The sequence below is a fragment of the Botryllus schlosseri genome, chromosome 8, assembly GCF_051294905.1.
Source record: "Botryllus schlosseri isolate E-star chromosome 8, Bs_hap1, whole genome shotgun sequence".
NCBI classification, from domain to species: domain Eukaryota; kingdom Metazoa; phylum Chordata; class Ascidiacea; order Stolidobranchia; family Styelidae; genus Botryllus; species Botryllus schlosseri.
Genome location: NC_137243.1, coordinates 1,887,031 through 1,914,655, shown reverse-complemented (window position 1 = coordinate 1,914,655; position 27,625 = coordinate 1,887,031). Strand labels below are relative to the sequence as shown.

At 41.6% G+C, this 27,625-nt stretch overlaps 4 protein-coding genes across 6 annotated transcripts; 3 read left to right on the top strand and 1 right to left on the bottom strand.

The window, feature by feature from the left end:
• Nucleotides 1-835: 835 nt before the first annotated feature.
• On the top strand, nucleotides 836-5,513 carry LOC145444399 (uncharacterized). Of its 3 annotated transcripts, none has more exons than XM_080322382.1 (11): nucleotides 836-1,803; nucleotides 1,932-2,054; nucleotides 2,112-2,216; nucleotides 2,282-2,367; nucleotides 2,664-2,768; nucleotides 2,830-3,113; nucleotides 3,175-3,289; nucleotides 3,373-3,484; nucleotides 3,541-3,733; nucleotides 3,789-3,973; nucleotides 4,468-5,513. In XM_080322382.1, the coding sequence occupies exons 1-11, from the start codon at nucleotides 1,747-1,749 to the stop codon at nucleotides 4,792-4,794; spliced, it is 1,692 nt and encodes a 563-aa protein (XP_080178508.1). In that variant the 5' UTR covers nucleotides 836-1,746; the 3' UTR covers nucleotides 4,795-5,513. The 3 variants fall into 3 exon arrangements, with proteins under 3 accessions (XP_080178508.1, XP_080178507.1, XP_080178506.1); XM_080322381.1 differs by having other exon boundaries at nucleotides 1,932-2,216; nucleotides 2,830-2,941; nucleotides 2,999-3,113; XM_080322380.1 differs by having other exon boundaries at nucleotides 1,932-2,216.
• A 4,023-nt stretch (nucleotides 5,514-9,536) lies between these two features.
• LOC145444151 (uncharacterized) lies at nucleotides 9,537-10,805 on the bottom strand. Its single transcript, XM_080322073.1, has one exon. The coding sequence runs from the start codon at nucleotides 10,803-10,805 to the stop codon at nucleotides 9,537-9,539; it is 1,269 nt and encodes a 422-aa protein (XP_080178199.1).
• A 6,429-nt stretch (nucleotides 10,806-17,234) lies between these two features.
• On the top strand, nucleotides 17,235-19,450 carry LOC145444417 (uncharacterized). Its single transcript, XM_080322406.1, has 3 exons — nucleotides 17,235-17,386; nucleotides 18,882-19,105; nucleotides 19,171-19,450. The coding sequence occupies exons 1-3, from the start codon at nucleotides 17,350-17,352 to the stop codon at nucleotides 19,366-19,368; spliced, it is 459 nt and encodes a 152-aa protein (XP_080178532.1). The 5' UTR covers nucleotides 17,235-17,349; the 3' UTR covers nucleotides 19,369-19,450.
• Nucleotides 19,451-21,554: 2,104 nt separating this feature from the next.
• LOC145444416 (uncharacterized) lies at nucleotides 21,555-27,121 on the top strand. Its single transcript, XM_080322405.1, has 3 exons — nucleotides 21,555-21,692; nucleotides 24,173-24,396; nucleotides 26,090-27,121. The coding sequence occupies exons 1-3, from the start codon at nucleotides 21,647-21,649 to the stop codon at nucleotides 26,285-26,287; spliced, it is 468 nt and encodes a 155-aa protein (XP_080178531.1). The 5' UTR covers nucleotides 21,555-21,646; the 3' UTR covers nucleotides 26,288-27,121.
• The last annotated feature ends 504 nt before the right edge of the window (nucleotides 27,122-27,625 follow it).

Genomic DNA, 27,625 nt, shown 5'->3' with positions numbered 1-27,625 from the left:
TACTCATTCAAGCTTCAAAAAATGTTGATTGATTTCGTTAACGAATATTGTATTATCTGTTGGTAAATGAACTAACTCACATGGGAATGTCGGCACAAATGCGCGTATCTGACAGGTAATATATGCTTAATTTCACAACTACAATATATTGCAGATAAAAAGTCCACGAAGGGAAACATGTACCCTTATTGGCGAGAAGCGGCATATATTGATCGTCTTCGAGCTTTCGCGGGAACTTCGAGAAAATGAATTACGTCTTTTTTAAACAATGAGATGTATTGCGCAATTAATAACATTGCACCTTTGAACAAAGTCTAACTACACGATCACTGTAATTAGTCATGCATAACAGTTGCGGGAAGGCAAGACGAAATCCGCCAGAGGGCGTTTTAATTCACGCCGTACCACATACAACTGTTTATCCACGCGCTCGGGAGAGAGAGAGAGTCTTTATTTTCATCGAACCAAAATACATAACAAACGGCAGTGGTGCTGGTGGTACAGAAAATATGCGTGCATATAGTATTCGGTATTAGATAGGAATGATCGATAAGACCGTGAAGGTCATCTAGTCTGATCACACCAGCATCGAACAGGTACACTTGACTCTGAACAGTCTGGCTGTAAAGAAATGTTTAGTTAAAGGAAAATAGAAGAAAAAAATTAACAATGGGGGCAAATGATCAATGAAGCAATGTCTGGGCGAGGTAGGGCAACAGTGTTAGTGTAACGACAAGATGTGATCAAGTAGGGCTTTTTTGAATCTATTATAAGGCAATTCACGGATATGTGGGGGTAATGCATTCCAGATGATAGGTCCCGAGTAGTCGATAGGTCTCTTAGTTAGGTTGCTATTGGGTGGGGGTAAGTAGATGTTTCCTTTAGACGAGGATCTCGTGTAATGGGAATGGACATGTTTAGCAGGTATGAAAAAGTCATCAAACACAGGAGGCAGACTATTGGAAAAATATTTGTGAACAACTTGCGGCAATATATCTTTGGGGGTAGCCGTTTGTTGAAGCAAGCCTTTATGATCCGACAGCTTAAATAACTGTTCGTATAATATATCTGGAAAAGCCAATTGTCGTATATTGAACTACCAGTCCAGTAGTGAAGTACGGTGAGGTTCAGGTTGGCGAGGAACTCACCCTTTTAGGGTCCGATTTACAAGTGGTAGCTGATCCGTAAGTAGGCAAGTCCATCTGCGCCTCGCCTGGCCATTGCGTCTCTGCGCTGTCATTGTGCGTAACAATGCCGGATTTCACAGACTTTGCCGTTTTTGGGGGGTTCTGATGTCTTGACGTTATTAATAGTTCGATTTTCGTAATCATTGCGACAGTAGAATTCGATTATTAGCAGTTATTATAAATTCTAAACTGTTCATGATAAATTGCGCTATCACCGGTGAGGCTTTACCAGTCTGTGCCTCACCTCTCCCTTCGCGCTACATCGATCGAAAATAAACATAATTATTGGTGTTATAATTGTCGAAGGTGTCACAATTATCTTTTACTCAGTCGGGCGATAGGTGAAGCACTGACTCCCTTGTCTCCCCTGACCGCACGTCACTACAGCCCAGAACTAAACAAGATGCAGTCGTATGCGAGCTACCGCTAAATCTACTTTTAAGTATAACTATGTCGCATCACTATATATGAGAGAAAACCTTTATTCAGTATTTGCTGCCCGGCATGTCGTGCTCGCCACAATCTGAGTAATGACATCGAAGGGCTGCCAGAAAATTTGATGGTCGTGAACTTGCTCGATATTCCGACTCAACAGAGACAGCTGCAGCAATGTAAGGTTGGAAACGCCGTTTTCTGGAATATGTTTTTGATGATGTTATTTTATTTTGGCGTCGACGAATAGCGCGAGAGATGACATGTTATACTATATGAAGTATGGTATTAAGATTATGTCTTCTAAATCAGGAATGCCAAATGACAAGTTATGACGAGGAGAAGTGCAATCACTGTGACTTGTCCCTGTGCGGAAGTTGTATAGCGAGTCACACACGCGGATTGCAGCAAGATTTGCATCGCTCCCTCACTCAGGTGGGAAACACAACTTCGCGTTCCTTCCGACCCTGTCTTTGTCTGCATCAATTTCAGGTCAGGCGACTAGTGCACAAACTTTCTGAATCGGATTCGTATTTACGAGAAAGAACGATGAAGCTGGAAGAAAATGGCAGGAAAGTGAAACGTGAAATATCGCAGGTCAGTTTCTCATGATTTACGGATATCCTCCGTGTTTTCAAATTTCGTTGATAAATCTTCTACAGCCGATAGAACGCTTCATCTCGGAACTGCAGTCGCGAAAGAAATGTCTGTTCGGTGAAGTGGACGCGTTAGTCGCCACGGAATCCGGGTTAGTGCGATTTCCGAGTATTGAGATGCCGAAGACACAAGACAGAAGACAAACTTTGCTAGTTAGAAGCATGATGTTTCCGTAGTGAATCCATTTGAAATTATTGTAATCAACTATATGGAAATAATCTAATGAAGTATTTGGTATGGGTAAGAATTCAAATGTATACGATTAGATCTCTTCTCCGTAGCAAAGTTGCACAACTCAAAACTTCTCAGTTTTCATAACTAGATTAGAAGTATAATTATGGAATTTACTGGGTTCCTTCGTAGAAAAAATTCAAGAGGTCCATTCAGATCATTACAGAGTGGGCGGGAAGAGCTTGAAATAAAAATGGCGGCCTTGATCACTCATTGTCAGGTCGCAAGTGAGTTATGCGAACGAACAGTTCCAATTGAGGGGTGAGTTTCGAATTTAAGTTTATTTCTTCGCTATGTTTTGTGCACTTCAACTTCTCCCCAGCACGCATCAAATACAGCGATTCCAGAGCGAAATACTTTGTTTGACGCAACAAGGTCGCAAACATCTCCAGAGCAACGAAATCTCTCCGGAAAAAGTTCGTCAAAAGATAAATGTGAGTGAATCCCAGAAAAACCCATATGTGACGCCATGCGAGTCAAAACGTGTTCAGTTGACGAATCGCGACGAAAATGCTGTGCTTTCAGCAATATCCAATTTCGGCACCGTGGCCGCGCAGCTTGTATGTGAGGGTGACTCGACCCCGGATGATAAACCACGGTTAGGGGGTAGCCTACATCCGGTTTGCTCGCGATTCATTTAGCGCATTCTTAATACGATCCCGTTCAGACCGTTGTTGCGCCCAGCTATCGGGGGAGTGGTCTTCCGCCACAAGAACGCAAGGCAACGTGACAAGAGTTGGTACCGACTTGAGGCGATATCAAAACAAAGGACAAGTAAAAAAGTGAATAGTTTGTGTCGCTATAAAGCATGTTTATGGCCGTAGTGGAGTGCAGCGGTGACAAGTTGAAACAAATTTATTCGTAGATATTTCGGGATGAGAGGCAACGATGCAGGGAAAATGGATTGGCCACGAGGCATTTCCTCAACGGCTGCTGACGATATCGTAGTCGCAGATACCAACAACAGTCGGATTCAGGTTTGTGGAATTCGTTTCAATAACTCGTGACCGCGCTACAATGTTCATGCTTCAAGATATTCGACGCGAACGGAGTTGCCAAGAGTGTCTTTGGTAGCTGCGGAAAATCAACAGGTCAATTCGATTACGTGGTTGACGTGTGTGTTACGTCACGGGGTGGGATTGTCGCCTCGGATATGCTCAATCATCGAATCCAAATATTCGATGAATACAGGCGGTTCGTTCGAACTTTCGGTAGAGAAGGATCAGGTGCCGTTACGTGACGTCACAGACTTTGGTGGAATTGACGTTGATTCTTATTCAGGAGATGGAGAGCTGAATTACCCTGTTGGAGTAGGAACAGACGACAAGGGGCTGATTTACGTTTGTGATGAACAGAATCACCGAGTTCAAGTCTTCTCGGCGAACGGGCAGTTCGTTCGGAAGTTCGGTTCAGAAGAGCACCATTTCAATCAGCCGCGATATCTATCCGTCGCTTCAAACGGCAGAGTAGGCGGCTCTTCTTCGATATATTACACCCCATAACAAACCTATTTTCCCTGCGAAACAACTATAAATGTTTGACACCACGTCGAAATTTAAAAGCCTCGAAATTCTTTGCGTTTCCGGTTGGAGGTAAAGATATTAGGGTTGGGAGATGACGGATGGGGTTAGGGTCGTTAGGGTTAGATTGAAGGTTAACGGCATTAGGGACACTAGGATTAGGTGTTGGGTTTGGGTATCGTAGTAGTATTCATATTCCAAACCCTAACCAATCCCCAACTCCAATATTCCTCACCCTCGTTCCCAATGTCGATAACCCTCAACCTATCCTGACGTACCTCACCCCCAACCGGCAACACCCAAAAATTTGACGGTATAAATTTTGACGTGGTGCTCATGGGTAACATTTTGTGAGTTCATGGGGAGCTATGGTTTGTTAGGGGGTGTATATCTATGTATGCGGTAAGGTTGAACTCGTGTGACCTTTGACCTTTTCATAGGTCGTTGTCGGAGACTCCGACAACCACAGAGTTCAGGTTTTCGACGAGTACGGCCGCCATCTTTTCCAGCTCGGAATGAAAGGAACGAATGTGTCTCAGTTCATATATCCGCAAGGTATCGCCACAGATGAGCACGGCAACATCATCGTCGGCGACAGAGGAAACAAACGGGTTCAAGTTTTCTCGAGCGATGGTGCCTTCGTGTCCTGCTTTGGAAGTTATGGTTCTGAGCCAGGTCAGATGAGGGGGCCGGAGGGAGTTTGCTTTTTATCGGACGGGCGCATCGCGGTCATTGACTGTGACAACCACAAAGTTCAAATCTTTTGAGCAACGAGATTTTTGTATTCTAAAGGGAGATGTTCCAATTTTTGTTTTCGTGCACTGAATTCATTTACGTTTTCGCGATGTGGTCGATTACTATATGCAGGTGCTAATATGAAAGAACACAGGTATGATGTTGCCACTGCCTAATACACAGATCGAAGTCAATGTCCAACTGTAACTCTTCTAAGAATCCGCGATATCTCACTCTCGGATTAACTAGATTCGTACCCTACGCTACTAGCTGTTACGTGGACTCAAAATAGTTAACGGAACACATGGTCCACTTCGATATCGGTTCCTTATCAGCTACGACAAACAAACAGACATACAGATAGTCTATGGTCTGCGACAGAAACATCCACCGGGTTCAAGTTCCACGAGGGACGGAGTGTTTAGAAATGCTTTGTTCGAGTTTGTGGAAAAAAGTATGAATAGTAAGGTCAATCAGCGTGACTTGAAATGTTTGCATATATCCATTGCTTCCGGTAATATACATACCCACCTTTCCTAAACAATTTCGAGATGACCTGCTAGATAGTAATGTCTAGAATGGGCGTTAGACGTTGAATAAAAATATCTGTCTCAATTTTGGCGGCATACATGTTGCGATCATACTCAAAGGGTTCGTCAGAAGCGCTGTCCATTATTATACCATTCGCCAACATTTATCTTTGTGGAAATAAAATTTTGGCCCTCGCTCAGCGTGGATTTTCAAGACACAACGATTTATTTCAAGAAATACAGCTACAGAAATCGTTACCGCCTACCCAATTCCCACATAAATAGTGTGATGTTATTTTCAAAAATAGTCATTTTTATGCTATTTGTCACAAGCCTACTGTTATTATTATTATTAGTGATGAGTTGAAAGTGGCGCGTTTCAGCTGTACCGGAAATGGTCATTGTTACTTTGCAATGCTAATCCTGCACATCAATGGACTAATAGCCGTCGACAGAATCCCTAGAAATCGTGGTTCATTATGTGTTATGAGAACTGCGAAGTATTTGAGCAGTTACTATACCCACTTCAAGGTGTGCTGGCTTTATAAGAGAAATTGTCTACGGTGATTTTACACTGGGGCCTCCGACACGGCGTTCTGGTTGCGAGAAGCGACATTGCTTCTACTTGACGGTGATATTTTCCAGAAGTTATGAGTAGAACATATCCGTTCTTAGTAATGAAGATCTTCGTGGAGGTACAGAACTTCATATTCAACTATTCATATTGAAATGAACCCGAATATTTTCGGCTACTTTCTAATATTTTCGTCAGGCGTAATCGTCAGCAACTAGTAGAACATTGGAAAGAACATCATTTATCAACAATCGTATCACAATATATGACGTCACCAACATGAAATTTCGAATGAGAGGGCGTTCAATGTATACTTCTTTTGTTGACAGAGTTTTGGTTGGTGTATTTTGATAAATTCGACTCCAAGGCACACAAATGGAAGTGTGAACTGAACGGCCCCTCCCGACGGCAGGAAATTTGTCTCGATAATTATTCGCACAAATCGGATTATCTAACAGATGTTTGCCCTCGGCATCGTGTACCACCCAAAAATACACTGAACGCTGCTGCGGTGTACCAATACTTCAATGACTTCTTTACCTCTGAATCAGAAGCGCACAAGTACAACACACGCGCGTCCACGTCGTCCAAATATCATATGATCGACCGAAAAGATCATCGCTCTATCAAATATGCCGGACCTGATGTGTGGAACAGTATCCCGCCGGTCATCCGGCAGTCGACGAGCATGTTCACATTCAAGTCGAAATACAAGCAATTACTACTAAATAGATACAGTCCATCCTCAAGATTACCGGACCACGACTGACCAATCGATCTCGCTTCCCATGACATGCCGCCCTATTTCTTGTCGCTTCCTTTTTCTATACTATCTTCTTTACTTTCATTCAGTGTGCATGCCTCCTCTTTACCTCGCCTAGGCCAAGGTGGGTGTCCGATTCCACAGACAACTCCTAGTCGCTTCGACATCTTCCTTTCTTTTCATTGTATCGCATTTTTTGTGGTGTATTGAACTGATAAAATTGCTAATAAACCAATGATGATGATTGTCGTAAACCGACTATTGCGTTGAATAACTAACTGAGGCTTTATTAAAGCAAAGGTAACCAATGTGGCTTTAAGCAACATAGAACACAACTGACAGCAGAACAGAAGAGAATAGAATGACACGGTAACGATAAGGCGACACTGTATCTGTACAACGTAACTAATCAGATGAAAGTAATTATTGCCTAATTGCGGATCACCACTTTCTACCCCCCTTTCATTTTGTAAATTCACATATAAGAATGACACAAAAACATCAATGACTAACAAAATTACCATACCGATCCGGCTGGCGCCTAACTCTAGTTGAACGCCGAAGCTCGACGTCTAGATTTCTACTCGAATCATCTGGTGCATCCTCTGAATGGTTAGATTCTTGAGGCTCTTCATCAGATGACTTCAACTCAACGTTAGAAACTTCGCGACTTGGCTCGTGGCCATCGATATCAACAGAACAAGGTTCAGCTTGTTTCGTTTCAGGATTAGTCGACGGTGTTTCTTCTCCAGTAGGAAAACGGGCCAAATCGTTGAGTGAGACGTTTGACTCGCGGCCGTTAGGAAAACGAACACGTGCGTAAGTCGGGTTGGCTTCAAGAAGTTCGACCTCAGAACATAGTTCATCGCCCTTGTTTCTGACGAATTTGCGTAAGAAAACTGGCCCCGGTGTCAATAGCCAGGATGGCACGCTATTCCCCACCATACTTTTTCTTGGAAAGGAAAAAAATCGGTCATGTGGTGTTGAATTAGTTGACGTGCAAAGTAGCGATCGAACTGAATGTAGCGCATGAGGAAGGGCGTCAGCCCAACATGATTCTGAGACTCCGGTTGATTTCAAAATGAGTTTGATAGTTCGCCATAATGTTTGATTAAGGCGTTCGCACTGCGAATTTCCTGTTGGGTGGTAAGGCGTAGTGAAGCTAGTTGCAACCCCGCGAGAATGTAAATAATCCTTGACTTCATTGGACACGAAAGCGGTGCCTCGGTCACTGTGAACGTATCCCGGAAGTCCAAAAACAGCGAATAGTGTCGACAAACACGAAACGACGGTTAGCGCGGAAGTGTTGCGACATGGAAAGGCGAACGGAAAACGACTATATTCGTCTATGACAACGAACATGAAAGGGGATTTGTTAGATTTCAAAGGCCCTTTGAAGTCTGCGTTGATTCTTTCCCAAGGTTTCGTTGCTTTCACAAGCACTTGCGGATTGCATTTGTAAAAATTTGGTTTGATTTGAGCACAAATGCGGCAACGAGCGCAGGTCTCACGGACGTCATTTAGGGAAAACGAGAGATTTTTCGAACGAACGAAATGATGCAGCCTTGTGACTCCTGGATGACCCAGAGTGTCGTGTATGCGATTTAGATTAGAACCCAACTCACAGGGTGAAATCGATGCGCAATACGAAGATGTGGTCCGCGAAAACATATCAGCCGCAACATTCAGTGCCCCCGGTTTGTGTACGATATCATACGAAAATTGACCAAGTTCGACACGCCACAGCTGGATTTTGGTATTTTTGATTTTACCTTTAGATTTGCCGTCAAACATGAACGCGACAGATCTTTGGTCAGTAACAAGAGTGAAATGTCTGCCATGTAAACAATGAGCCCATTTACGAACTGCCGCGATAATTGAGGACGCTTCTTTCTCAACAGAGGAGTAGCGTATTTCACTTGGCGATAATGCTTTTGACATGAACGCGACCGGTCGACCGTTTTGACTGAGGATAGCTGCAATAGCAGCATTGGAAGCATCACACTCCATTGTGAACGGACTTGTCTCGTCAATCCTACCAAGAGACGCGTCAACTAACTCGCGTTTTAAATCGTTAAATGCGATAGATGCGTTTTCGGAAAGCGGAAATTTTTCGACTGAATACAAAGGACGGATTTTGTCGGAAAAGTTAGGCAACCATTTGGCATAGTAGGCAAACATACCACACACTCGTTTTAGTTCTGGGTTGTTGCGTGGCGGCAATAAATCGATTAACGGCTTTAGTCTTTCTGGGTCCGGTTTGATCACGCCATGCGACACGCGATAACCGAGCAAGTCTATTTCCGTAGAACGGATGATCGACTTCGAATGATTGAAAGTGAGGCTGAATCGCTGAGCGGCATTGAGAAACGCGTCGAGATTTCGATCGTGGTCGTCCTTATCCATACCGCAAACAGTAATATTATCCAGATAAGCGAATGTGCCGGTGAGCTTGTTGTCTTTTATGACGTTGTCTATTATTCTTTGAAATGCCGAAACCCCGTTGGTGACTCCAAATGGCAATCGACGGTATTGGTAAAGATTTCCAGCGGCTTCGAATGCCGTATACGGACGATCATCAGGTGATAGTGCCACTTGATCATACGCGGACTTCAGATCTAACGTACTGAAAACTTTGAAACGTGCGATGTTGTTGACTTGGTCATCGATCCTTGGTAAAGGATAGGCGTCTAGTAAGGTATACCTGTTGACCGTCTATGAGAAAAGTCGATGACCATGCGCTTCTTGTGTCGACCGTCATTTACAACAAGAACCTGTGCTCGCCAAGGCGATGAGGACGGCTCGATGATTCCTTCCTTCTCGAGTTTCGCAACTTCCGCTTTAATGAAATGTAGATCGGCTTCGCTGTATCTTCTGGATTTAGTGGCAATCGTTTACAATTCGGTGTCATAAACTTGAAAATTTGCGGTGCTTCGACACACGCTTGAGCAACTCCGCATACAGTACACTGTACTTCTGATCTCGAGGGAGTTCCAAGGTATCTTTATCTCCGTCCATATTGAAAATGACCCGTTTATGCAAGTTCATGAAATCGAGACCAAGCACCACATCAGCGCATAAATCTTCCATCCCTTTAAGTGGGAATTCCGTATATTTCGTTTCGTTTACAAGAATGTCCGGTCTGTAGAGTTCTTCAATCTTGCGGGAATGGGATTTAGAAGCAAATGTAACCGTAGAGGAGTACGGAGTGGATTTCAGGTCAATTTCGTTGGCGTATCCAGTGCTTATGAAGCTTTCCGCGGAACCGGAGTCGATTAAAGCAAATGTTATGTGGCAGCCGATCTTAACCACGATTCTTGCTTTTATGAGACATTTGGGTACTCCGATGGCGCTGAAGTATGAGATCATTGCAGTTACTGTTTTCCTGTTGTCGGTGGCCTTTCTCATGCAAACCACTTCATAATGACCTAGGACTCCACAATAGCCACACTCGCTCCGTTTCGCTGGACATTTATATCGGGAGTGGAATGACTGACCGCAAAAAAAGCACTTCCGATCAGGTTTCATTGTTTTGCTCATTGCGTTGAGTCGATTGTGAGTTTCTGTGGATGATAGTTCGACTTCGGGATTCAAAGATTTTTCCAGCGGTTCGACGCCGACAGATGAACATGGAGTGCTGCAATAGATACTAGAGCTTCGCTGAGCGAATTCTAATGAGCGGGCTTTTGAGATCGCCGTTTCGAGGGTTACAGCCCCGTCACTTTCTAATAATCTCTGTCTGATAACGTTTGATCGGAGACCAGTAACGAAAGCATCACGGATGGACTCCTTGCGATGATCTTCCGCCGAGAGAGTCTTGAATGTGCAATCTTTCGCTAGATCTGCCAAGGCGCGGGAAAATTCCTCGATCGTCTCTTCGGGCTTCTGAATACGGGTTACCAGCATGTGGCGGACGAAGATTTCGTTCTTTTGCTTGATATAAATTTTGTCGAGAAGTTCTATTGCGGTATCGTAAGTCGAACTTTCTTCAAAATAAGAATAGACAGACGACGACACGAAATTTGTTAAGATCTTCAACTTGTCGATCTGTGTATCTTGATCAAATGATGAAAGAAAATTATCGAAGGTCTTCTTCCAATGCTTATACTGTTTTTCAGCAAAGGCGGAGTCCGGACTGATATCAAGCTTGTCTGGTTTCAGAATCCTTTGTGCCATAATTCTATGTTGCTTAAATTGTCGTAAACTGACTATTGCGTTGAATAACTAACTGAGGCTTTATTAAAGCAAAGGTAACCAATGTGGCTTTAAGCAACATAGAACACAACTGACAGCAGAACAGAAGAGAATAGAATGACACGGTAACGATAAGGCGACACTGTATCTGTACAACGTAACTAATCAGATGAAAGTAATTATTGCCTAATTGCTGATCACCACAATGATGATGATGATAAGGTTTGGGAACCGCTGTGTTATGTATTACCGACGAACGACGTGATCCCGTAGCCTTGGTTCCATGTACTCGTGCTTTGTTCAATCGAATTCGGTGATAGGCTTCTTATCAATCAATTGAATATATACTTGTGTAATAATCAGAGGCTTCATTACCAGTGATTCCCAAGCGCGGCCCTGAGGGCCGCATGCGGCCCCCAGCTAGCCTTCTTGCGGCCCCAAAAATACTAAGAAATCGAGTTATGACAAAAAATTAAATTTATATTTATAAAATACACCAACTTGGCTTGGAGTCAGGAGTTTTTAATTAAGATTGCAGGAAAGTAGGCAGTAGCTATAGATATAGATAAGATCAGGACTGTAACTGCCGCACGCCAAACCAATTCCAATACCAATTCCAATTTTTTGGAAAATTTATGCATGTTTTTCAATTTTTTTTATGTAGGCGTGATTTCATGCTGCGAAATATCTTGATTTTTAGGTACTCATCCCCAAGAAAAAATGCGCAAGATTTATAGAAATGAGCATTGGCCATATCGGCGTTGGCCTTTACCGCACCACAACGCACCAAGCGAGAAAACCTTGGCCGAACAGGACTGCCCTTATGCTGACCGAAAGCGTCGTTACATATACAAAATACTGTCTTGGCAATCTTAACCTCACTAGACAAATGCCATCCCGTAGGTAAAAATTATATTCCAGTGAAGAAATACCAATTTGAAATCGTGTGCGTCTCATAGTTTTAGAAGCCTATGTTTGGGCGATTCTATAATTTTTTGATCTAACAGACAGGAGGTCACGAAATAACATGTTACGGAATCATAATAATGGCCCCTACAGTTTCCAAGACACCTCACTCAGCTCTACCAGTAAATCTTATTACTTGAGGAACGAGGAAAAGAAATTGATAGCAATAGATATGCAATTCCCGATCATATTGACCGATTTTATCATGAATTATCTAAAATTTTCGCGCTTTGCGCTGGCTCACTTAACAGTACAGCTAGTTTCGGGGCAAAAGCGAACAAGGTGATAGGGATAGGTTTATCACCCTATGGGAGCCCAAAACCCAAGTTTACTGATTTTTTGGGGAGGAGGGGGGCTGACGAAGTGCTGTTTCGTTCCTGCCAACTGTTATATACGCCCGAAGATGTTTAATTATTATTGAGGGGCCCTGCCTTTTCAAACACGCTTCCCTCGGCTCTAATTGTAAAACTGATTGCGTGAGCAGAGAGAGGATAAAAAATGATGGCAATATATATGCAATTCCCGATCATATTGACCGATTCAATCATGGATTACAGAATATTTTCGCGCTTGCCCGTCTAGGCGATAAAACCTGACTCACTAAATCGCCCCGAAAGCAGCATAATTGGTAGTCCTATAGCTCACGACCGAAGCGTCCGCATAATTTAATAGGTCCGGTCTTTATCGAAAGCTAGTTTCGCACTGATTCCAAAAATGAAAATTTAAATCTCGCCAGGGCAACAAAACTACTCCGAAATAGCCTCCAAAGGTCGACTGTTCTGAACAATGGGAGCGCAGAAACACAATGACCATAACAATGGCCAATGGCGTCAAATGATTGATCGGAGCAATGCCAATTTTCATATTTTGATGACATTTTGGGTCCGTTTAATTGCCTTGGTATTCGTGCTGCCCCGACCGTGCTCTGAAATTCTAAATTTGGCCCTGACACCGAATAAGTTTGAGAACCACTGCTTTAAAGTTTAAACCGCTCAAGACAAACCATGCATATAACGTTAGGACTCTAGTAAGTCAGTGTACGAACAGATAGTATGATACATATTTTCATTCGTTTTCCTTGTATCCCGAGCTTTTTTGTAAAGATGCTGTAAGAACAGAAACTTACGGGACGGGGAGCCCAAATGACATTACAACACCCTGAAACGAGCTACTGCCGAGAATCATACTATACGATCACGCGGCGACAATGGCGATGAATTTTCCCCGTCTAGAGTTTATTTCATGTATGCATGCATGTCACAGTCACTGGCTGTATAAAGCTGTTCAAATAATTGCTATAGGAAGTTTTGGAAACGTACCTTAACGTATCATGAATATCGACTGAATATTAGGGACGGTGCGAATCCTTGAATGGTTCTGGTTCGTTCGCATCACCAAATGTATAAACTGGAACGATCAAATGCTATAATGATTTCATAAAATCAGTGCATTCCGTCGCTTTAACAACAATTTCGACGAGGAATTGCAAAGGAGCATAAGTTTACGTCTTAACGGTCTAGGCTAGACCGTAATGTATACTTAGGCGTCAGACTATATTGCTAGATAGATATTGATCAGAGTGAAAACCGGTTTCTATACTTGCTACAGATATTACCTCAAAGAGCTTCTTGGAGGTACAGAACTTCAATATAGAATTGAATAGTAATATTGAAGATATTACCTCATAAACAAGTTCAACACCCCAATCGGAAAGATTTGGTTTTTATGATACAATAAACATATCAATCAACGTAGATCCAGTACGCCTACATTTTGTCATTAGACAACGATTCATTCTTTGCATCAATTTCGTTGATTTCAATAATTGATCGGTGGAATAAGCGGAATTCGCTGACTAGATACATGTAGTGCGTATTGTTCTTGATGTTGTGCGAGTGTGGGCTAAGCTCACGGCAGAGAGTCACTAAACTTTCACTGACGGAAAGCTGAATGTTTCGAGCAAACTCTATCAACCAAGCAAATGAGTTTTCCAACTTGGCAAGGTGCTTGCTCGTTTAGTGCTGAGTGTTTTTCCATAATGCCAGAGCCATGCAGAGAGTGGTCTGAAGGCAAAATTTTTGCCAATAATTTCATCCAAAGTTGTCGTGAAATTACGCGTAAAATTACAATATATCAAAGAGGTTCACAGTGCAGAACCTACGAAAGTTCGTTTGCGAACGTGAACCTCCAAATTTCGGAAATTCACACCCAGAAGGCGAAGGGGAACCTCACGTTCACACCATCCCTGCACTATATACCGGCGTTATCGCTGAAGGCGATAGTTATCGGTTGTATCAGGATCAACTGGAAAGTCCGGTATCGGTCGTGCTCGAATAAAAGCCTACTGTGTCGATAGATATTGGGATGTTGGCTATCACTTGAATCTGTTGTTTTTCTGCTATAGAGCATTTCGACAATAACCCTTAACGAGAGAGGTGTGCTGAAGTCTTCGATGTATATCCGGTCGATTCGTATGAAAAAGATCTTCATACCATAGAGGCGTGTACCACCTGACGAAAGACTACGGCCTGCACTCAAGATATCGTGTCATGATTACGTAATACACCGGATTGCGCGGTTCAAATTGCCGACGGAATACAGGGTTCCGTGTCATCTCGCTAATTCGATATCCACCTACACTCACATGCGTGATTGAGTCATGTTTGGTGTCATCCGATCGATTCGTTTGACAACCTCATGCACGATTCTGGCGCGTTGGGATGTGATTTCCCAGTGAGTATTGTAGCTGCAAACGTATTGTTGCGTATAGGACTCGGCATTGAAACGACGCAAAGACACGATACTGTTATCATGACATCACCCATTCGTGCTTATACACGATATAATGGTGACTTGCTAGCGCTGTTGAGATAATAGACTTGAAATCCGGTAACCGGTACACGCTACACCTTTCTTACCAGATCTGGCACATCATAAACAACGGAAACTTTCTATCATTTTGGCCATAATTACTGGAGTACTCGGATATGAATTGCGTAATAATTCTAATGATTCGTGCCGGGTATAGCGAGAGATGATCCTTTCGAGTACTGAAATTATGCGCTCCTTACCAGTAAGAGATAATATATCAAAGACAATTATAGTTTCTATACTGTATTTTCTGTAGTGGAAGGCTGCAAATATCGATTGGTTGTATCGCAGCATACAAAAGATACAGTTGTCTACATAGCCACGCACGCTAGTGTAGGCCTAAATGACATATATGTGCATTAGGGCTCTTCAAAAATGACTTTTTTTTCTCGAATCGTACTGGCTACTTGATAAAATTGTTAGGTTACCTAATTTAAGCCTACACACAAAATTTGGTTCAATTCCAGCCAGTAACCGCTTTGCTACAGGAGAAGAAAGTTACTATTTATATGTAAAAATAAATAATAAAGAATTTCTGTTCACCCCATGAAAGTGTTAGGCTGTCTATAGAAACGATGCTCACCAAATTTGATTCGATTCCAACCAGTGGAAGCGGAGTTATTGCCGTCGAAAAATTTGGATTTGAATAAAATAGTATTTACCGTGACCGATTCTTCGTTTATTTATTATAGTTCCGCTCACCGTAAATACTATTTTATTCACATCAAAATTTTCGACGGCAATAACTCCGCTTCCACTGGTTGGAATTAAACCAAATTTGGTGAGGATCGTTTCTATAGACAGCCTAACACTTTCATGGGGTGAACAGGAAATTTTCAAATTTTTTATTATCTATTTTTATGTAATAAATAGAAACTTTCTTCTCTTGTAGCAAAGCGGTTACTGGCTGGAATTGAATCAAATTTTGTGTGTAGGCTTAAATTAGGTAACGTAACAATTTTATCAAGTAGCCAGTACGATTTGAGAAAAAAAGTCATTTTTGAAGAGCCCTAATGTGCATTGTGCAGTCGTTATCAAAATCCGCATCATTGTCGCAACGTATAGTAAACAGGTAGCCTACTGCCGGAAAATGCCAAATAACCTTTAATGGGGCGTGGAGCAGGCATTTCGTTCTTTGTGGTCGCACCAAAGGTGCATATTGAATTCTTCACACAATTCATACTATCACGTCATCTAGAGTGAAACTCGAACACTTGATTCAGACTCGAATCGTTCCGGTACTCGATTCTGCAAGGCCCTACTTTATATTTTAAAAACTGCTCTAAAATTTCGATAATCCGACATGCAGTCGCAGAGATATACTACACACAGCATAAATATATCGCCCTGCATGTTCTTATTAATATGATTTTTAAAAAATGTTATCCAAAGCAGCAACGCCGCAGTTGTGCTACGTGTCCGGCATACGCTATTAGGTGAGTATAAGTACGTGGAATCTAGTCTATTCTTTTGCGTAGGGCATAAGACAGGGCGGGCAACTATTCCAGCATCTGGCCTGATAAGGAGAAAATGAAGTATTTGGCGGTCCGAATTCCAGAATCGATACATTAATAGCATATTTATCCACTTATTTACAAGGAATACGCGTATTTAATGTAAACTTCAAGTTAAAAGCATAGAAACCAAAACACCACTTAATGAATTTATTAATGCAATGTAGCCTACTTCAAGAGCTGTTGAAGTCAATGAGACATCTGTGGCCGATCAAAGTTGTCAACAAGTTCTTGGAACTGATGCTGCATGTCATACTTAGAAACCCCAAGTAAAGACTACACGTCAACATCAGTTAGATTGGAATGCAGCGATGCCATGGTCGAGAATGTTTGATCGCAAATGTATGTAGATTGTAGACCCGAACACAACAAGTATAGTTTCATAGCTATCTGTCTCAGGTTGGCAAACTTGGATTCATTCTGTGACGCATAACAATCACTATTATTTTTGTCCGTGCCGCCCATAAACATTACACTTATCAGCCAAAATATCACTTCGATCCATCTTCAGGCATGCGACAAGGCACGCGATTGAAGGGAAAAGTGTCGAAAGGCCCTTTGAGACTGAACATAACATGCTTCTAATGTGAATAAAAACCGAAAACAAAGAATCGAGGAAAACTAGGAAATTAGGAATAACTTGCAGTCACCATAATTTGACGTAGTAAGCAAATAGTGACGGATTGCGGCCGCGGGCCACATTATCATGTAAGACAGGAATCTGCCTGCGGGCCGCTGAGAATCCCGTCGCGGGCCGTTTCAGGTTGCCCGCTCCTGGCCTATGGCAATCTGATTTGCTTTATGCTATCGCACAGTTCATTTACAAAAATTCGGCAATCATGTATCGACTCAGAGACATATAAGGTGAAAAGTTATGCTACAAAACTCGCACCGCTCGAAATACATCTGTCGATTCACATTTCTCGTGCTTGTTCCGACTCACGACGCATATATAGCATTGTATGTAGTTACACGCAAAAGCGTGTAAGTTGTACTTGGCTGTTCGATTTTGCGGCCTGCATCCGGACATGAAATCATTCTCGCGACATCCTACCCGCGTTTTCACATGACATAACTTCGTGAAATTAAGTCGCCGAGAATGTATTTAAAATCGAGTAATATCGCGAGTAATCACACAACAGTTTTCTTTCGTTGACTAAACACAAAGTAGAAAGATGAAGATATATCTGGCGATGATCCTTGTGGCTTTCGGTAAGTGGAACATTGAAGTTATGCCGAATCGTACACCGGCAATATGATACGAATATTCGAATCCGAATCGAGTATCAATTACAATGATTCGAGTCGGGCATTAAGATCCGATTTTTCCTAGTACTAAGATTGTACGGCGCTTTCCACGAATACTTATTTTATCAAAACGTATTTTAATTTCGATATCATTTTCCTAACGTAGAAGCTTTGGCATCAAGTTTGGTCGTATATGAAAAGTTACTAAATCATTCGTAAGGTGGCGCATACGTAGCAATATTTTCTCTGCGGTCGCATAAAAGGTACCTATTTGAACGATCCAGACACTTTAGCCACGTCATCATGAGTGATTCTCGAAGAGTCTTCTCGATTTAAAGCCTGTAACACTCGATTCGTATCACCAATGTATTCGACTTTCCCCAGCCCGACTCATAGGCACTGTTCAAGTGTTCAACCTAATAGGGCTGTGGTCTGGAACCTTTTCTGTCTTAAGAGCCATATTGACCCTATTTTTTCCATCTCAACTCCCAAAGAGCCATGCATATCAATCAACTGTTACGTCACAATTGAAAATTCGTGACGTCATGGTAGCGCTAATTCAAACTCACTACATGGGATTATTCGTGTGCGCCATCTTTTCTTTGTACAAACTGGTATTTACTGTTCGAAAATAAAGCTCGAAACAAGAATTGAAGAACAGACGGGCCAAGCCTCTACATTAATAACGCAATTCATCATAAGAAGCTTAGAATTTATTATAACCGATATTAATCGAATGTGACTGTCACACTGATTCCGAAAATCTAAATAGTTGTCGACTTCTCAATTCTCAGAGTATTCAGCGGTAAAATAACGTTGCGCTACACGCATAAATTTTATCGTCGGTACTACACAGAGCTATACTTGCCAATCAAGAACGTGGATAGCTATGGCGTTGTTTGTACAGCTCATTTCGCGTCGTAGATCAGGAAGACAACGTTATTTGAAAACTGTGTTTTGAAAGGGGCAACGCCATATCTGCTATGCTCTTTGATTAATCAACATATTGCACAATTCAAGATTTCGAGTCGGGTACATAAAATTCGCCAGTGATATTGGCCGCCGGCGTGACAGTAACTTAAATTTGATGATTTTGAAAAGAGGGGGTCCGAGCCCCTAAACCTGAAGACGGCATTGTCTTTACCTCTCAAAGACATGTTTATACTGCCACAAGAATAATTATTCTGGGCGTGATGAAAATTTACCAACAAGTCGCTGCAATATTGGTCAATTCAGTACATAAATAAATATTTGGCAAGGAGCCATATCTTATACCCAAAAGAGCCATATATGGCTCGCGAGCCATAGGTTCCCGACCACTGTAATAGGGGATAACGAAATCAATAAACTTTTCAGTTTAAATATACATTTTGTCGTATACCACTATGTAGTAAGTTGCATGTTGCTCTAATATCTCTTCTTTGATAATATGCAACTGATTGAGATTTTACATTTACAGTCACGGCGACAAGCGGTTGTAAGGACGGGGCTAGCGCCGACGGTGTTTGCTATTACGTGATGACAACACCGTTTGGAGTTACCAGAGAAGAGGCGATGACTGAATGCGCATCGGACGGTGCCACTCTGGCAGTCATTCCTTCTGGCAGAGCCTTATCGGCCATCAGCTTTCGTTTTCTTAACGATTACGGAATGGAGATGATTTTGACGGGACTGGAATATGATGTGAGTCTAACACGCGGTTGCATTTTCGTTTACTATATCTTATACGTGAATACGTTGTATAACAGCATAGGACGAACCCGAAATTCCCTCTGTTGCCGAGCGGGGAGAAAGTTCCTTACGAGCCTGATTGGTTCGAAGGCCATCCTATCAAACAAAAGGGTCATGGTGAAATCGTTTACATTCCGAACCGAAACGACAAGTTCAATGGCTTCATGAACATCGCCGATGGCGCCAGATTCTTCTATTTTCTTTGTGCCAAGTAATGGACTTTCTATTGTGTTGTAGCAGTATTTATTTATGATGATGATATAATAATTGGCTGAGGAAGAAATAAAGGATTGAATTCATTCCGCTGTTTTCACTGTCACCTATTTTCAGGCAATTGCTTCCAATATGTACCCGCGAAACATTTCTATAAACGCATGAATTGTAATAAGAGGATTCTATAACGCAGCCTTCCAGGCGTAGCATATGTAGATTGGTATAGTTTGATCCATAAGGGGAGTTGGAAGTCATGTGTGTACGCAAAGAATGTAACGTGGTGATGTCAGATTTAATTTCCGAGTTTGATATGTTTGCAAGTATAGTGTTCCGGTTAACCTACGCGGACAGTGAAATCAATGGACGCAGTCACGTAGGATTTATGACGGCGGTATAAGCTTCTGGTTTCGGCCCTTTGGGGTGTAAATACACACTTTTTTTTGGGTAAGAGTGACAATGCAAGGGCATGCAGACTTAACATTATCTGCCAACTGTTCTGACAAAAAAAACGACAAATGTCAGGTCAAGAAAATGTATTATGTACAATATTGGACAGTTCGAATTGGTACATTATAGGCAGGACCGTAACTGCCGCGTCCCAAAACCCAAAATTGGGGGGGCCCGAGCTCGAAGGAGGCCCAAAATTATTTCGTGAATTAGCATAAATTATAGAGTATTTTTGAAAAATTCATGCAACTTTTTCAAAAGTTTTTCGCGCTACGCGCGATTTCAAGTTGCCTTATGTCTTGAATTTTTAGTATACTCTACCCCCAAGAAAAAATACGCAAGATTTATAGAAATGGGCATGTCGGCATTGGCCATTACCGCGCCACGATTTACCAAGACATATTAAGTTTTAGGCCATGTAACATGCGACTCCAAGAAGTGGGCCAGGACGATCGGCAGCGAGAAAACTCACTCTGAACCTCACAAGACAAATACCATCCCGCAGGGAAAAATTATATGCCATATGCCATATGCCAATTATATGCGATTCTATATATTTTGATATAGCAGACAGGAGGTCACTAAATAACATCATGTTACAGAGTCATATCAAAGAGCCCTACAGTTTCCAAGACACCTCATTCAACTCTGCCGGTATGATTACGTGAGCAGAGACGACAAGAAATTGATAGCAATAGATATGCAATTCCCTATCTTTTTGATCGATTTTATCATGATTTATCGAAAATTTCCGCGCTTCGCGCTGGCTCATTACACAGTGCAGCAAACTTCGTGGCAAAAGCGAACAACGTGATTGGGGGCAGGTTTATCACCCTATGGTAGCCCAGGACCCAAGTTTTTTGGGGGGGCCTGAAGAAGTGTTGTTTTGATCCTGCCAACGGGTATACGCCCGAAGGTGTTTAATTATTATTGAGGAGTCCTACCTTTTCAAACACACCTCACCTGTAAATCTGATTACGTGAGCAGTGCGAGGATATAATTAATAGCAATATATATGCAATTCCCGATCATATTGGCCGATTCAATCATTAATTATAAAAAATTTTCGTGCTTTGCGAGTCTAGGCGAGAAAAGCTGGGCCAGTCAAAGGCGCCCAATTTAGATGACAAGTATAACGGGAAACAGCGGATAGGATGAGGGGGTCTGGGGGGCTACGCCCCCCAGAGGTCCGGTTCATCATCGCTATGTGGGGGGCCTAAAACCAACGTTTTGGGCGGGGCCTGACGAATTGCTGTTACGGCCCTGATTATAGGTATGTACTAACATAGTCTACCGCGACGATGCTTCCAAGCCGTCTTTCAGTTCGCGGCCTCCTATAATGGGAGTTTCATTGTGCGACCTAACATGAGATATGTTAAAGTCTGTCATCCAATGAAACAAAACTTCAGCCGTGCTACATGGCCCATTTCCGCCATTAGATTTACAAATGGAATCTATTCTATATGGCGATTGAGGTTTGATCTATTTTATTTCACATAGATTAATCCCAAAGCTAGGAAATGTAGGCTATGCAACACAAGTGTTGTTACAAAACTCGTTCTACTCGTAATACATGTGTCGATTTCCATCACTCGTTTTAGCAGCAACACACCACACATAGGAATGTATACACTTAAACGGAGAATCGTGCAATTGGGACTTGATTCTTTGGTTCCGCGGCTTGCGTCCGGACGTGAAGTCCGTTCTCGCAACATCCTACCCGCGTTTTCACATGACATCATTTCCTGGAATTGCGTCCCCGGGAAGGTATTTAAAATCGAGTAGTACAGAGGGGATTCGCACTACAGACTCGACAACACACCTAGTAGAAAAATGAAGATATATCTGGCGATGATCCTGCTGGCTGTTGGCTCGCACGGTAAGTGGAATATTTAAGTTACGTCGGATCTTATACACCATGGGGGCAGACTGTGGCTCGCAAGCCACATCCGGCTCTTTCAATGCTTGCACATGCGTTTCGCTATTTTGCTATAAAATTTTAACCTGACTATAAATAGTAGCATTAGCATTACATGGTTAGAACATGTCAATTTAGCTCTCGAATCGAATTCAAATAAACGTTTCACCCACAACAATGGTGCATGGTCAAATGGTCATCAATCAATGATGTGTTCAATAATCAACTATCGCGGTAGAACATGACACAATAATTTCCGGGCTAATAATGTTGAATACGACTCTTCCATTCGTGTTAAAAATACTATATAGTAATAACTACAGAGAAAATGTCGTTGAGCGATAATTGCAGGAAAAGAAAGCATGAAGAGAAAAAAAGAACTTTTTAACAGAATGGGAGGAACAGTTTGCATTCCGTGATAATGGAGGCCTTATCTGTCAATATTAGCTCAATAATTACAAGTCTAGTAACTTGAAACGTTATTACGAAATCAAACGCCAAAACTTTGCCACAAGCTACCCAACGAAGACAGATATTTACGGAGTAAACACATTACCCAGGTCAAATATTACTTAAATGCTCATACATAAGCACTTCAACGAACTGCTCCGCACTGCTTTGACGTCATATCAACCTGATTTCAAACACCTTGCAGCGCAGGTATCACAAACACAATAATAAACCTAATTCGATATCCAACATTTCACTGTGACGTAATAGATTTGTATTTTGGAATTTTTGTATTTTTGCTGTTTTAAAACTAACATTTTTGATATGCGGCTCGCGTATGAAGCAGGTCTGCCCACCCCTGTTATACACCGATAGGTAATAGCAGTCAAAGGAACATGCTACATTGATATTCATATACCCACATCTTGCCGCAATGATGCGCAATCTGAATCAAATATTAATTGCAATGATTCGAGTCACTTATACTTATATTTATCAAAAAGTATCATAGTTTCTAGGGATGGTGTAAACGTGAGGTTCATGCTCGCGTTCTGTGTGCGAACCTCGGAAATTTCGAGGTTCGCGTTCACAAACGAACCTTGGTAGGCTCTGCACTGTGAACCTTTTTCATATATTACAATTTTCACGTCATTATAACATCTTTGGTTGTAATTTATTGCATTTCAACTGCGGGTCACTCTATACATGGCGCTGTCAGCATAAAAAATCAACACTAAACGAGCATGCACCTCAACAATCTCAAAGATTTTACCTGCTTGGTTACAAAAGTTTGCTCGACATATCCACTTTTCCGTTTGTGAATATTTAGTGACTATCTGCTGTAAGTTTGACTCGAAATCACACAAATTCAAGAATGCTCCAGCAGTTGACGACGTTTAAAAAGTCAACATATACTAGTGTTACCATATTTTGGAATCGAAAAAGCAAGACACTATTTCAAAATTTTCAAACTTAGAATACCGGAGGAAAATCTCGAAAACAAGGGTTAGTTTTTCCAACTTTGTGGTCGGTTGACAAAAAAAGGTCAACTTTCCGGCTCAGCTCCCGAAATAGCCGCCGGAGCGTTAGTTCAGTGCTGATTTAGTGTATCTCAGTCGAATTTTGAATATTTAACAAAATTCCCAAAAAATACTACAAAATCTCAAAAAAGAGGACATTTAGGCGTCCTCCGAGAACATTTTCAAAAACCTGTAAATGGAGAGCAAATCCGTACGTATGGGAACCCCAATATATACTTCAGTATTGTGGCATTATGTGGCCTGACTCGTGGCTAGGTATAGTATACACTGCCTATATATATCACTTCACGGTAATGTAGGGTTGGAATTAGCAATATAACGTCACGTGATGTGATGAGGTTCAGGTTCGTGTTGACACCATCCCTAATAGTTTCCATACCTTTGTCCAAGCGCGGAAGCCTTGAAACATCGATCGGTCGCATCACACCATCCAAAACGTGTAGAGCAAAGTCACGCACGTTAGTGCATGGGACATTTCGGTTGTGATGCCCTACACTCCTACAGCATTATCGCAAAGTGTAACGAACTATGGTCGAAAAGACACCACTGGATTCTTAATGTGGAATTTATACCTGGCGATATTTTCTCAGTTATCGCATAAAAGTTACATATCCAATCTTTCCACATCCTCCATACCAAATGCGGCCCGAAACGCGATTATGAGCGGACCGCGAAAAGATCCTTGGAATTTAGATCATAAAATCCATTCATCAATGTTAATGCGTAAACTAAAACTACAGGCTGTATGGATGGTACCGGAAATGCGTTCACTTTGAAGTCTATTTAATTTATGTACCGTGATTACGTAACAGCGTATGAGTAACCCGGGTTCATAATAAAGTCAAGCAATCACTCGGGCACTCGATTCTTCCCAGCCCTACTAAGGAACAATTTGCTCTATAATGTTTCCTCTTTGCTAAAATGCAACTGAGTGAGTTTTTACATTATCAGTTATGGCGACACCCGAATGCGTCGACGGGGTTATGTCCGGTGACGTTTGCTATTTCGTGATGAAATCACCGCTTGGAGTTAATAAAGAAGAGGCGATGAGTGAATGCGAGTCGGAAGGTGCCACCCTTGCCGTCATTTCCTCCGGCAGTGTTTTATCGGCGATCAGATTTTATTTTTCCAATCATTATCGAATGGAGATGCTTTTGACAGCACTTGAATATGATGTGAGTCTGGAACGTTGCTGCATTTTCGTCAGTCATATCTTATTAAATGGCTTATAACTATATATTACTATATAGCTTCTAGTTTTAATACATTTACATTACATAGTGAATATCTTACAGATGCCAACACTTATTTCTAAGCAGACAAAGTAAGAGTGGTTTTGGGGATTCGGAAGGGCACTGATTCCGAATATGACAGCTTTTTCTTTAATTGGCTCATGCAGGTTTCGGAGATAACTCAGGGGTAATTGTGGCTAAAATCTCACATTCTCGCTCTAAGGGTTACATAAAACACAGTTCAGACGTATTATAAAAGTTTGAATAGTTGGCGTGTGATGCAGTTTCATCATGCCTGTGTTAGCAATTGCCTTGTTTTTATGATTCTTTTGGGGGTAAATTTAGCTCAGAATTCAATCTAATTGTGATTTGTACACTCTTATATACTTTTAAATCATAATACAGTAACATCATTAAATTTTAGCGGTATTGAATTTAAAGAAGACGAAGACTTTCACGGATATCACGTACCTAAACCCCAGCGATATATAAGTATCTTCAACCTACATAAAATACTGAAATAAAGTTGCATTATTTAAATCAGTTTCATATCATATAGAGCACCTATTTTGAGTCAAAATATTCACTGGAAATATAATAATAACAAGTTAAAATCTTGAAATGAAATTGTTTGCTGTACGATTTGTGCTTGTCAGGTAATATCAGCCAGTTACTAGAACGTTTTCAATAATAGTCTGCCCTCATATGTTTATCTCATCCACCCTGATATCCTTCTTTTGTTGTTTTGATATCTTGGAGGAATTTTCCCCTCTCTCCCTACTCTAATCACCAAGATGATCAGGAAATATAGCAAGATGACTGAACATGAACTTAACGTTAATGCTCATAGTCCGAGCTTTCCCCGTGCATGTATGAATTTTGGACCAACTGTTTGTAGTTGGGTGCTTTGTGATTTTCAATTATGTCTCTGGGTAACAAATGCTCACTGATTGCGCAGCAGTTCTAACTTGAAGACTATAGTTCATTCTGCCCAGTGTTTCTAGCGCCACTCTTGACCTGCTGTCCCACAAAAGTATAAAACATGGATACTTATACCCTATACCCTTATACCCTACCTATTTCCATGACCCAGCAGAAAACTGATCATTTTAAAGTCAACAGATATGAGCCGCATATTAGTATACCAATCAAGCTTTTCAAGAACATATTTGATAGCTCTATACTCCTCTTTCATCGTGGTAGAATGACCAATTGGTACAGGGGATAATATATTTTCTATTGGGAATAAGTACGATTTTTATGCTTGACAGACTTCCCTTTTAACATATAAAGATCTCGCACCAGGCCAAGTTCAGATTGATTGAATAACTGATGACCACATCAGTGTTTTAAAAAGTCAATTATATATTTGTGCTCGCTATAAAACACGATTCAATTCCTACTAGGCGAAATATTTTGGGGTAAATACAGTAGGCTAATTTTGGCTTATTTATGGGTATGGATATATTCTTAAATAGAGTGAATCTGGAAAAATCAATGTCATATTAGTAATCAGCAACCTCGAAAATCCCAGAAAACACTCCTAGATTGTCTGCCAATTGTTTTCCTTTTTTTTACCAGTATTATTAAAATGTTTACTATATCTGTACTGTATAGCCTACACGATGTATTACAGCATAGTGTAAACCGGAAATTCCCGCTGTTGCCGAATGGAGAAAAAGTTTCATACGAGCCGGACTGGTTCCTGGATCATCCTATCCGACAAAAGGGTCATGGTGAAATCGCTTACATTCCGAACCGAAACGACAAGTTCAACGGCTTCATGAACGTGGCTGATGGCGCTAGATTCTCACATTTTCTCTGTGCCAAGTAACAGACTCTACTTCCTAGCGCAATGTATGTGTTGCTGTTTGTGGTATTTACAGTGTTTGTCGACTACAATGGTCATTTACACCAGGCCAATATTTCTTATTTTCGATTCCGTAGCTGCCGACTTGCAGCACGGCCCACTTCCAGGCTTTTTCGAGACACCGCTTCCCAACCGATGGCAAGTTATTTCAGATGGGCCGAGAATAATTTCCTAACATTAATGTTTCCTAATCAATTTGCCAAACATGCCAAATACTTGGACGAACTTGGATGAGAAAATATAGGTTCTCCTTCTCAAAATTAAATTGTATATTTGCGCCCATAATCGTCGTAGGCCGCGTTCCTGCTGTGCTCACAATAATTCGCGAGCCAGATTTTCGTGACAGTCATATTAAGTTGAGCGCAAAATTCGGCCGTGTGTTAGTGTGTAAGCCTGAGAATTGCAATTATTTCTTTCCTCCGTAGGCTTTGCGAGCATTGAACGGGAAATGCAGTAATCCCGCTCGATTTGTCGTTATAATCAGCCAAAAATTGGCGTGACAAAAGCTATAACCGGAACCCCTTTTCGTTCGATGTAAAATACGCATAGGTGCTGTCTCGTTTGCAGTCACTTGTGGGCCTCTGGTGTAACTCGTTACTCACGCGACGAATTGTGCGTTGATTTGACGTTCTCATTCATTTGGTCATAACTCATTTTGGGACCGCAATTAAACCTGGACGATAAGAACAGAAAAAGGTTGGGAAGTAGGCCTACTGTTCTAGTGTGTTGTATCGGCATTTATTGATGCTGATTGCTGATATGATAATTTGTTGAGGAAGAAATAAATGATTTAATTCATATTGTCATGTTCACTGCTACCTATTTTCGGGATATCGCTTCCTATATCTATCCGAGTAATTTCTCCACAAATGTATGATCTGTAATAAGAGGCTCCTGTAACGCAGCCTTGGATACTCCATACGAAACATAAGTATATAGTTTGATCTATAAGGAGAGCAATGTGTGTATACGAAGAATATAACGTGACGATGTCGGATACAATTTTCGGAATGGTAAGTATAGCGTTGCGATTAACCTATATACACCTCCGAACTGCAAGCTACTGGGACAATACTGTGTATCTCATGTGAAATGGCACGCTGACTTCAGAGTTAGTGCCAACTGTTCTGAACACCGACAAATATCGCATATTTGTGGCAGCGATGCCAACAGTCAGCTTAACGTCCACTTCTTACACCTATATAGGCAGGCCGTGTTATTTTTGGCATATGCCAAAACTGCCAAAAATAACTTATTTTTGGCATTTTTCGATTTTTATTTTTGGCAGTTTTGGCATTGTCC

What these genes read in the sequence shown, in the direction of transcription:
- LOC145444399 (XM_080322380.1), top strand. Translation starts at nt 1,747, where the DNA reads ATGGTCGTGAACTTGCTCGATATTCCGACTCAACAGAGACAGCTGCAG. An exon ending in TGATAAACCACGGTTAGGGG is followed by an intron (nt 3,114 to 3,174) that starts GTAGCCTACATC and finishes GATCCCGTTCAG; the next exon opens with ACCGTTGTTGCGCCCAGCTA. An exon ending in TTTCGGTAGAGAAGGATCAG is followed by an intron (nt 3,734 to 3,788) that starts GTGCCGTTACGT and finishes ATTCTTATTCAG; the next exon opens with GAGATGGAGAGCTGAATTAC.
- LOC145444151 (XM_080322073.1), bottom strand. Translation starts at nt 10,805, where the DNA reads ATGGCACAAAGGATTCTGAAACCAGACAAGCTTGATATCAGTCCGGAC.
- LOC145444417 (XM_080322406.1), top strand. Translation starts at nt 17,350, where the DNA reads ATGAAGATATATCTGGCGATGATCCTTGTGGCTTTCG. An exon ending in GATGATCCTTGTGGCTTTCG is followed by an intron (nt 17,387 to 18,881) that starts GTAAGTGGAACA and finishes TTACATTTACAG; the next exon opens with TCACGGCGACAAGCGGTTGT. An exon ending in TGACGGGACTGGAATATGAT is followed by an intron (nt 19,106 to 19,170) that starts GTGAGTCTAACA and finishes GTTGTATAACAG; the next exon opens with CATAGGACGAACCCGAAATT.
- LOC145444416 (XM_080322405.1), top strand. Translation starts at nt 21,647, where the DNA reads ATGAAGATATATCTGGCGATGATCCTGCTGGCTGTTGGCTCGCACG. An exon ending in GCTGGCTGTTGGCTCGCACG is followed by an intron (nt 21,693 to 24,172) that starts GTAAGTGGAATA and finishes TTACATTATCAG; the next exon opens with TTATGGCGACACCCGAATGC. An exon ending in TGACAGCACTTGAATATGAT is followed by an intron (nt 24,397 to 26,089) that starts GTGAGTCTGGAA and finishes GATGTATTACAG; the next exon opens with CATAGTGTAAACCGGAAATT.